The 11,105-nt window shown below is 38.1% G+C and overlaps 1 protein-coding gene across 1 annotated transcript; it reads right to left on the minus strand.

Moving 5' to 3' along the window:
- Nucleotides 1-930: 930 nt before the first annotated feature.
- On the minus strand, nt 931-8,740 carry LOC109003867. The gene is made up of 4 exons (XM_035693815.1): nt 8,687-8,740; nt 7,404-7,496; nt 1,750-1,935; nt 931-1,638 (listed from the first exon to the last, which is right to left on the minus strand). The coding sequence occupies exons 1-4, from the start codon at nt 8,738-8,740 to the stop codon at nt 931-933; spliced, it is 1,041 nt and encodes a 346-aa protein (XP_035549708.1).
- Between the last annotated feature and the right edge of the window lie 2,365 nt (nt 8,741-11,105).

Here is an 11,105-nt window from a genome sequence, read left to right on the forward strand (position 1 = left end):
TTTGGAAAAATTGTAATGATTAGTTTGAAAAAGTTGTAATGATTAGTTTGAAAGTATTTGTGTTTGAGTGATGTTCGGAAATGAGATAGGATGAGATGAGATGAAAACTTTGGGATGAAATTTTTTTCCAATCAAGCCCAAAGGGGATGTTTGGAAACATATATCATCACATCCTATCCCTTCTCATCTCATCTCATCTCATCTCATCCCATCTCATTTTCTTCCTTTGCATCATTCAAATGCAAACACTTTCAAACTACTCATTACAACTATTTCAAACTAATCATTACAACTTTTCTAAATTTTCAAACAAAAAGTAATTCAATTTTTTCAAATTTCAAAACAAAAATAATATTAAAAACTTATATTCTAATAATAATTTAATTTTATAGCATTTTTTATTCAACTTTTTTCTCTCTCATTTCTCAAGACTCAATAAATACTTAACTCAAACTATCTTACTACTATTTACAAATCATCTTACTAATATTTACAAAATTTTCATCTCATCTCATTTTCTAAGCATCCCCTAAAAGAATTGAGCATAAGTTCATTTGATAAAATAATCGATCATAAGTTCTTGTTTACTAACAAGTACATAAGTTCATGTTTACTAAAAGAAACAAGCATAAGTTCATTTGCTAAAATAATCGATCATAAGTTCATGTTTACTAACTAGTTATTAAGTTTATGTTTACTAACAAGTTCATGTGTGCACTACAACAGGAAAAGCTTTTGGGAACCATTATTTGCAATGAAATTTTTTTCCTTACTAATGTATACCTTTTGAGTCCATTTCTCTTTGCCAATGGACACAATTCCAAAAATTTCCTTGCAAAATAATCATTGCAAAAACCCTTAGGTCTGGAATGCCAATTCAGTTAGAAACAATTTTTTTTTTTTTAATAACAAAACCATGAACTTCATTAATCAACAAAAAATGATTACAGACATAAACCAAACCACAAGGTTTGAGATAAAAAGCCCGGAATACAATCCCTCCACAATAATTCTATCAACCTTTCTTGCATAATGAGCAAGACAATGAGTAGCCATGTTTGCTTCTCTATAAACATGTTGAAAAACACATTCCCTAAAACAAGATGACAACTTTTTAAGCTCTGAATAAAAGCAACCAAGCAGTGAATTAGCCATGTTGTCCTGTTGAACTGCTTCAATTGCCAAGAGACAATCACTCTCCACTTGAATCTGATCAATTCCCATACTTGCATACAATTGAAGGCCACAAAAAAGAGAAATCACCTCTATGTGCACTGGTTCAGCAACATCCCCCTCTGAAAAGCTTGCAGCCATGAGAACACTACCCGAGCTATTTCGCAGAATTGCACCCATCCCATCTTTCCCCATCTCTACAAAAACAGCACCATCAACATTCAACTTGAGCATGTCTGGATCCGGAGGCTTCCATTTAAACACATCTCTCATTTGCTGCCTTGATTGTTTATGAGCTCCCCTATAACTTTTCAGTAGTGAGATTGCATGTGTAGCAACCTGATGAGGAGGAAGGAGCAGCTGCTCATGAATGTACTTATTCCTGCTAAACCAAAATCCCCATGCCAAAGCAAAGAAAGTAGCCACAATGTCATACTTTATAGCGTTACAAAGAGCAAACGCCACCTAAAAAACATTCAAATAATTATCAATAACAAAAGCAGGAAGATAAACAATCCAAGTCCTCTTTAAGTGCACACAGCTAACCAAAGCATGGTATAAACCTTCTCATTCAACATTACACAAGCTACAGTTCCCATCATTTGGAACTTGCTTTTTCATGAGATTCTCTTTTGTAGGCAAACCATCATTGCAAGCACGCCAAGCAAAAATCTTAATCTTATTGGGCACAGGCATTTTCCATAGCTGTTTCAACACTACTCTCTGGGCACTTGCAGACGAGGACTCAGCTTCTTGTGAACCCTGTTGCTCCAATATAAACTTGTAGCAACTCCTAACACTAAACAAACCATTTCTCTCATAGCTCTATTGTAACAACCCGCTAGAAATTCATTGGTGAAATTTCTATTGACTTTAGGAATCTCGTGAAACCCCATAAGTTTTTACAAATAGACCAATCGCTCAGGTTTTAGTATGTCATCATAATCAGTGTTATCACTCACTATGGTGCTAGATTTATGAGTTTAATTATTTGAGATAGTTAGAAGTGTCAGAATGCGTTAAGGTCTACGCCATTAGACTCAGTAGATTATTTAGGATTTTATGGCTCAATAGCCTATTTTCATAATTCTGGACAAAACGTCTGTTGGAAATTGTGAAATTATTTTTAGGGGCACTTTGGGGTTGAATTTCGGTAAACAATTTTCACTATAGGTTAATATGAATATTTAGAATTTTTCAGTACTAAGTTTATTATGTATTGTTTTGGAGTAAATAGTAACCTCAATAAGTGCACCAGTGCAGTGTTTTCAAAATCACAGTATGAAATGTCCAAATTAGGTTGGAGGAGTTTTATTTGGACATTTGGCAAGATCTTAGCCATACATATTGAATAGTATTAGACACTTGGCACCATGAGGAACCATTAGATGGATTTGTGAAGGAAGTCAAGGTGTGAGATCATGCCACCTAGGCAAAGCTTTATTTCATCTGATCAACCAAATTGTGCCAGACCAAAGAAGGTTTCAATTCTAGTGAAACCCTAAATGGTGGGAATCCAATTGAAACCCCAAAAACTTGATAGAAACTGAAACCCGAAACGGTTTTCCCAAACCCTAAAGTTGGCTTCCAAACCCTTTCTAACCCGATTTCTAGCCTTATGTTTAATCACTTGATTAAATCACTTCCACATGCTATTAATTAATCAAATCCTTGTTATGACTTCATTATTCAACCTTTTAAATCTTGGAAATTTGATTGGGCCAATAAAAATTGGTTTTGGGCTTGATAGCATCTCAAACCCTAACCAAACCCCATTTAAACCCCAAATTGAGGCCCACCAAGGCCCACGAAATTAGCCACCTTGGCAAAGCTTCTTGGAGAAGTTTCTAGCCCCACATGGCAAACCATCCACTGCCATTGGCTGCACCCAATAGTGCCTTGATGTGAAGGAGAAATTCACTCCATCAACCTCCATCTCTCACAGCTGTTGCAGGCAGTCCATTCCTCTCACTATTCTCCACTTTATGTCACATAGGTAACTCCAATCAAGGGTCATTCAACCCCACAACTTCCCCCTCCAAGAGTCTATTCATTCCATTTTATCACTTCTTCACCCCGTTCTTAGAGAGAAAACTCAAAAGAGCTCTCTGGGCAAATTTCTGGGTCTTTTTGCGTGGCCATTTTTGACCCTTTGTAAGTATGTTTGCACGATGATTCTTTCACATATGTTGTTCCTCTTTGAGTGTAGTTTCCGTGGATATCTTATTAGTCTCATCCCATGCTCATTTGATAGGTCAAAATTATTTTTAACCATGGAAAGGTCATTCTGGGCGTGAAACTGGAGAGTATGATATGTTTTGGAACTGTTGACCAAGCTAATGGACATATCTTGGTCCGAAAATTTTATGGAGTGTTGTTAGCATGTTTTTGTGAATGTTCATTGAGGTTTTGTTGCATGAATAAAGATTTTGATGATATATTTAGAAACTTGAAAACTGGACGTTGATAAACAGTTTTTGTTTTGTGAAAGTTGGAATATTTCGTGGTTCGATCTTATTCCAAAGGCTTTGATATTTTTATATGATGACCCTAAGCCTCTTATATACATTTTAGGATGTTATTTTGAAGATATTTAGTATTATTTTTAAAATTATGATTTTTATATGCAAGAGGATTTTGGTTAGGCCTAAGATTTGATTTTTTGGGTTAGATCCATGTTTTATTGAGTTTTAGCCATGCGATTTTAAGTTCGATGGTTGGATCTTCTTTAGGACACATTTTTAAACCATGATATGTTTTAGTTTGAAGATCACATGTGTTTAAGCCATGAATAAAGAGATTGATCAAAGTTAGTGGAGAAAAAAGTTTCTGTTTTGGAATAAGTTTAAAACCAAAAACTCCAAGTGTTGTTTTGTGATTTTTGGTGGCTTTTGTTTGATGATTTAAAGCATGGTTGATCTTTGGATGATGTTATGAATATGTTAGAATTAAGATTTGATTTTGTTTGGAATTCTTGGAATGTTTTTATTAAGGTCAAAACTTGTGATTTATGGGTTTACGTTTTATTAAAAGTTTGGGTCTCTTTACAAAAAGTTTGGTATTGATGATTAGCTTTTCTTAATGGATATTTTAAGTGTATTTTTAAACTTAGGATTGGAAGATCCTTGTTACAAAATTTTGGTTTAATCATTGGTTTGAAGATGGAAGAAATTACAACCAAAATCAAGAGAAATGGTCTATGAATGTTTCGGCCATTGTGAGTTTTCCATAGTGTGATTGGTTTTAAATTTTTCTGAGTTGTTATGTCAGTCTAGGACAAAATTTACATAATTTTTGGAGTTAGAATGTGAAATCCTTAAGTTAGGGGTAAAATAATCATTTTCCCACATATAGAGGGTAAAATGGTAATTTTACTGTAAATTATCTCTGTTCACATTTCTAATTGTTAGTAATTAAAGTTCTCACTTTTAGAATATCCTCTTACAGTTCCTCGTGTTTATCGCTTATTCTCGTAGAACACGACGATCGAGATAAGTTAGCTTTTAACTTACTATCAATTTACTGTGTATGTGTGATGGGTAAGAGAATTACAGTTTATGTTCGTATGTTATTGTAGATGCCATGCCATACCATCACATGTTTATTTGTTACATGAATTATTCTGTCACAAAAATCTTATCTGTTACATAATATATTCTATCACATGTTACTATCTGTTGCAAGTTTGTCACATTACGTATGCTATCTGTCACATGTTACGTTATGTCTTGAAATATTGTCTATTACATGTTACGTCATGTCATGAAATATTATCTGTTACATGTACACCATGTTATGAAATATTTTTTGTTACATTTATGTCTCAAAGTATGTCATGTTTGTCATCTTACGTTCATGTCATGTTACGCTACGTCAGGACTTCTGTCTTTTATGTCACGTTCATGTCACGCCACGTTGCGAAATGTCATGTATGCCAGTTAAGTTACTCATGTCAATCACAACCCTAAGCGCTAGGATGTGGTAATATCCTAGTGGAACTCCTTTGTTTGCTCTGGAGTATCTAAATAGGTGTGAAATTCCCTGGGTTGACATAGTGCAGTCAATAGGTTGCGAATGGGGCCTAAGTAGCTGCTCACTGGAGCGTGCCAGGCACTAACGCTGATGGAGCCACACATTATGTTACGTGTGTCCACAACAAGTGTGGCACAAATAATTCATTGAGCCACAACAACTGTGGAGCATACACTACGTGAGACACAGCAATTGTGACACGTAGAATTCATGGGGCCACAACAACTGTGGAGTACATATTAATGCACTCACAGCTGGTATAGACACATGTATTGTGATGCAGTAATTGACAGGGACACACGGCTCAAGGGGACCCGTGTAGCACCCATATGGTCACTTTATGATTAAGTCTATCGAAAAAGATTCCAAGTTCTTGTATTTCACGTTATGTTATGTTCAAGTTTACGTTCATGTCAAGTTTCAAGTTCATGTCAATCATGGTAACCCCATGAGATAAGATTACTCAATCATGGTGACCCCATGAGACAAGAATATGTTTCAAGTTCATGTCTATATCATGTTATGTCATGTTCACATTCACGTTATGTTTCAAGTTCACATTTATGTTATGTCATGCTCAGGTTCATCTTATGTTCAAGTTCATGCTTAAATTATGTATGTTCACGTTCATGCTATGTTTCAAGCCCATGTTATGTTTCAAGTTCACATTCATGCTATGTTGCTTGTCCATGTTATGTTTTAAGTTCACGTACATGCCATGTCACGTCAAGCTAGGTTTCAGTTTCAGTTCAAGTTATGTCATTTATGCCATGCTATAAGTCAAGTTATGTTATGCTTACTTATGATTTTGATTATACATTCATGCTTTTACTATCATGCATGCATCATTAACCTGTGTGAAAGTTTCCTATGAACTTGCTGAGATTTGTAATCAAATCTCACTGTGGTAGTCCCAACTACCATTCTCCCCAAATGGTAGATCTTGTTACAGGATCTGAAGGAGAACCGGAAATCGACCAACTGGAAACGGTTAACTAAGCGATGGTGCGACTTAGATGTAGTTGCCTTAGGTTACTACTTGTATTTTGTGGAGTTCAATCTCCAGCACTTTTTTGTTCACAACCATTTTGGACTAGTGTTGTGATCTCAGTTGTTTAGTATGTCTTTTTGTATGAAGTATGTTGTAAGTATTTGGGATATTATAAGTTTGGTGCATAGTATTGCTCAAAAAAAAAAATTATCAGCTGCGAATATTGCATAATGCTAGATGCATGTTAGGAACATCGCATCTTATATGTCATGAACGGGGGTAGGTAACCTTGTGTTGCATGTCCCGACGCTTCAGATGTTCGTCCGATCCCAAGCGGAATCTATGGGCGTCACCCATACTCTCCTGTCAGCCCCACTACCAGCACATACAGCAGTCTTCTAATATCCTCCACAATGCTTGGATTAAAGAGAGCTCTAAGTTTACTCACATCCCAAGTTCTAGAGTTTGCACACAAAAGGGAACTCACACAATCATTCCTGTTGTCTTCACTAATCACATTCCCTTCCTTAACTAGAGCATTATGATCAGGGATCCATTTATCAAGCCAAATGTTAACAGAATTTCCATCACCTATCCTCCATCTACATCCCTCCACCACTCATTTCTTGGCTTCCCAAATACCACGCCAGGTATATGAAGGAGATCTGCCCAAACCAACCTGCGGAAAATTTGAAGCTGAGAAGTATTTGGCTTTGAGCAACCTGTGCAATAAAGTATTTTCATCTTGAAATAATCTCCACCCTTGTTTAGTTAACATTGCCAAAGTAAAAACCCTCAAAATTTTAAACCCCATCCCTCCCCACGACTTCCTTACACACAATTTGTTCTAGCTCAACTAATGTATTCTCCTTTCGTTTTTCTTTTGCCCCCACCAAAACCGAGCCATCATTCCCTCCAAAGTAGCACACAAACATGAAGGAAGAAGGACACAACTCATAGTGTAAGAGGGTATAGAAAGAGCCACTGCCTTTAACAATACTTCCTTACCCCCTTGTGAGAGTAACTTCTCCTTCCAAGTTTGTAAGTTTTGCCAAACTCATTGTTTGATGGATTGAAAAGCTTGAGCTTTTGAGGTCCCAATGATTGGTGGAACACCTAAATACTTCTCATACTATTGTACTTTAGAATTTCCCCACAAATGTTTTATCTCTTATTGAACTCTCCTTAGCACGTTAGCACTAAACACCATGGCAGTTTTTTCACGATTGATTCGTTGGCCAGAGACAGCCTCATACTTCTCCAGGATAGCTTGAACTCTCCTATTCTCCTCTACCTCAGCCTTGCAAAACACCAAACTGTCGTCCGCAAAGAGCAAATGGGTAATTTTTGGAGCCCCTCTACAGATTTTTATGCCTGAAATATTCTGTCTCATTCCAGCATCTTTCAATAGAGTAGTCAGCCCCTCAGTACACAAAAGGAATAGATAAGGGGACAAAGGATCCCCTTGTCTATGTCCTTTAGATGGAACAACTGGTCCCTTAGGCTCACCGTTAATCAGTATAGAGAAAGACAGAACAAACGCACATCATAATTAGATTGACAAACTCTTGACTAAACCCCCACCACCTCCATAATTGATTTAAAAAAGCCCCACTCAACTCTTTCATACCCCTTACTCATATCTAACTTCAATGACTTAAAGCCCTTCTTGCCTTTTTTCTTAAGCTTCAAAAAATACATTACCTTATAAGCAATCAAAACATTATCAGTTCGCCCAGGTACAAATGTGCTTTAACTTTCCCCTATAATGTCGGATAATACCATTTTCAGCCTATTTGCAAGCACTTTAGGAATTAACTTATAGACCATGTTACACAAACTTATAGGTCTATAATCAGCCACTCAAACAAGAGACTTCTTTTTGGGAATTAACGTAATAAAAGTGTGGTTCAAAGTTGAAGGGAAAGAACCTGAATTGAGAGCATGCAAAATTGATGCAGTAACTGAAGACCCTACCACATGCCAATATTTTTGAAAAAATGTTGGAGACATGCCATCTGGGCGTGGGGCTTTGGAAGGGTTCATTTGTTGCAATGCTTCCTTGACTTCAACTTCATTGTATTCTTGGCTGAAGTGACTTTGCCTCTCAAAGCATGTAGAAATTCCAGTGTAGCACACAGATTGGCAATAGTAAACAAGTCTTTAAAATAATCAAGGATCTCCTTGTCTTTACTAGACCCCTCTTGCCACTGCCCACTATTATCTTGAATCCGCATCAGCCTGTTCTTTCTTCTCCTTTGTGAAGCTTTCATATCAAAGTATCTCGAATTCTGATCACCTTCTTTTAACCACAACGCCTTTGAGCGTTGTTGCCACATGACCTCATCCCTCTCCAACTAGAGTTGTACCTCATGTCTTGCCCTGTTCAGCATAGAAGTATCAAACCCATGACTATCTCCCTACAGCTTTTTTAACTACATTTTTGCTTGCTCTAGCTTTGTCTGAACATGACCAAAATTGTTCCTATACCAGGCATGCAGTTTCACCCCCACACTCTTTAATCATCCCCACTACCTCCTCCATCGTTGATTGGGAGCTACTCCTTCTCCATTTCTCTTTAATAATTTCTTCACAATTTTTATCCCCCACCCACATTTCCTCAAATCGAAAGAGTCGTCTGGTTCCAGAAATCTGAAACTCCACTTCCAATTGAACCCAAATGGGAAGATGGTCTGAATATGCCACAACACCGTGACTTACTTTTGCAATTGGAAATAAGTTACACCAAGCCAAATTTGCTAGAAACCTATCAAGTATTTCACTAACACAATGACTTCCCTCCCTTCTATTAGACCATGTAAACTAGTAACCAGTAAATCCCAAATCACGCAGATCACAATCCTCCACAACATCCTGAAACGCTTCTAACTGTCTCTCAGGTCTAGGTTTACCTCCCTGTTTTTCATGATGAAACATAATTTCATTCAGGTCCCCTATCACTTGCCAAGCCTCTCCATTTGACCAACACAGACCCCTAAGGAGATCCCAAGTTTTATAACATAAATGTGTCTCAGGGTAACCATAAACTGCTGTTAGAAACCATTTTCCCCCATCCACAATAGCATCATTAACAATGGCATCAACATGATAAGAAGAGTAACTAAGAATCGTTAAATCGACATCCCTCTCCCATAATAATGCAATACCCCCTTTCATCCAATAGTATTAACGGCTAAAAAATTTGGAAAACCAATCCGATACTTTCATTTTCTGACTTCACTAACACTGGGATGCATCTCTTGCAGAAATAACATGGTGGGCCCTTCCCTCTTGACTAAATCATAGAGGTTACAAATGCCCCATGAGTTCCAAAGCCCACGGGCATTCTAGCATAGTGTTTTCATGGCTGTCGGCGGTGCTGTTCAATAGCCACCGCCGATATCACTGAAAATTCCTCTTGAGTTGCATTATCACTGTCAAAGTCATTATCCACAACATTGCTTTCAGACTTTAGCTTCTTCCCAGCTAACCGTAACGCAGCACCTTCCCCTCTCCTCTGTTTCCTTTTCTTAGACCCCACAGATAGATGACCATCGAGATCGACAGACTTAGGTTTTGTCCCTTCATTGCAAAACGACGACACTTATGCCATTTATGACAAGCCAAAGGATCAGGCTTTGATAGCAAGACTTGTGTAATACCCTGCTCCTTATTTCTTACGTACGCTTCTTCTTTCTGACGTATGTTCCGTCTTTATGACGTAAGCAAATCCCGAGGGCAGAGATTTTGTGATTGTCTGTCCCTTCTATCTAGCGACTGCAAGACTCATTATGCGTGTCAAACCATGATGGCGTGTTTCGAAAAATATCATGTGACTTCTAGGGCATGTCCAGTGTTTTAAATATGCTGGAAATATTTATAATGAGTATTTCTAGTGTTACTGAATTAAAATTGATCTTAAATACGACATTCATAATATTCTTGAAGAACTCCAAAAATATTATAATTGTCGGAAATCATTTTAATATTATTATTAAAATGATTTTAACTATTTTAAAATATTATGAGATTTAAATTATGTTGAAAGCTTTTATTAATTACATGGTTTTATCTTTTTAAATATGTTAAATAAGACTTCATCATTTTATTAATGATGAATGAATATTATTTTATAACTAAAGTTAGTTTAAATAATATTCTACCTTAATTCCTCTAAGTGTTTTTAATTAAGTTAATGTTTATGCATTTTAAATCAGTGCTTGAGATCCATCGTTAGATCGCTACTTGGATCCCCAGACGAAGGGACTGAGTTAAATACGCAGCCCCTCTTCCTTCTCCCTCACTTTTCCCCAGCTCTCTCTCTCTCCTCCCTCTCCCTCAAGCGTACGTAGTACGCGGCCTCTCCCCCTCACCGAATGCTCCATGCCTTAGCCCGGCGCTGCTGTGAGTCGGTAGCCCTCACCATCGCCACCACAAGCTCCACCTCACTCCGGCGAGTCCTCTCATGCCGGCGTCTCTCTCCCACACTCCCTCCTCCTCTCCCTCGGCAGAGCATAGCCCAAATGGGCTTGGTGCTCACTGCACCGCCGTGCTCCATCCTTCGGCACCACCACCTCCACTATAGCTGCTGCTCCCACCGGCCATCACCCTCCAATGAGCTTGGCCTCGACCTTCCAGCCACCTTCCTCACATGCACGGCCGTAGCTCCTCCATGCACGGGTTCACTGTGCATGTCTCTAGCACTGCCGAGCGAGACCAACTTGGCCACCAGACACCACCACTAGCTACTCCTGGTCTCCCCCTTCCTCCTCCACCTGAATCAAGGCCCTTAGCCTCCCTCCACCGCACGAGCTCTCTCCCTCTCTCACTCATGGGTTTCACACCTTCCACCACTGTACGCCGCTACCCATGGCAGATGACCACCACCTTCAGCCTCCTTAGGCCACCA

Source organism: Juglans regia, chromosome 9, assembly GCF_001411555.2.
Source record: "Juglans regia cultivar Chandler chromosome 9, Walnut 2.0, whole genome shotgun sequence".
Classification (NCBI taxonomy): domain Eukaryota; kingdom Viridiplantae; phylum Streptophyta; class Magnoliopsida; order Fagales; family Juglandaceae; genus Juglans; species Juglans regia.

Bases quoted from the DNA above. Each gene is read 5' to 3' on its own strand.
- LOC109003867 (XM_035693815.1), bottom strand. From the start codon at position 8,740: ATGGAGGAGGTAGTGGGGATGATTAAAGAGTGTGGGGGTGAAACTGCA. The intron at 1,936-7,403 runs GTGTTTAGTGCT...TTGGAGCAACAG, and splicing joins ATCGTGAAAAAACTGCCATG to GGTTCACAAGAAGCTGAGTC. The intron at 1,639-1,749 runs GTTGAATGAGAA...AATGTTTTTTAG, and splicing joins GGAACTGTAGCTTGTGTAAT to GTGGCGTTTGCTCTTTGTAA.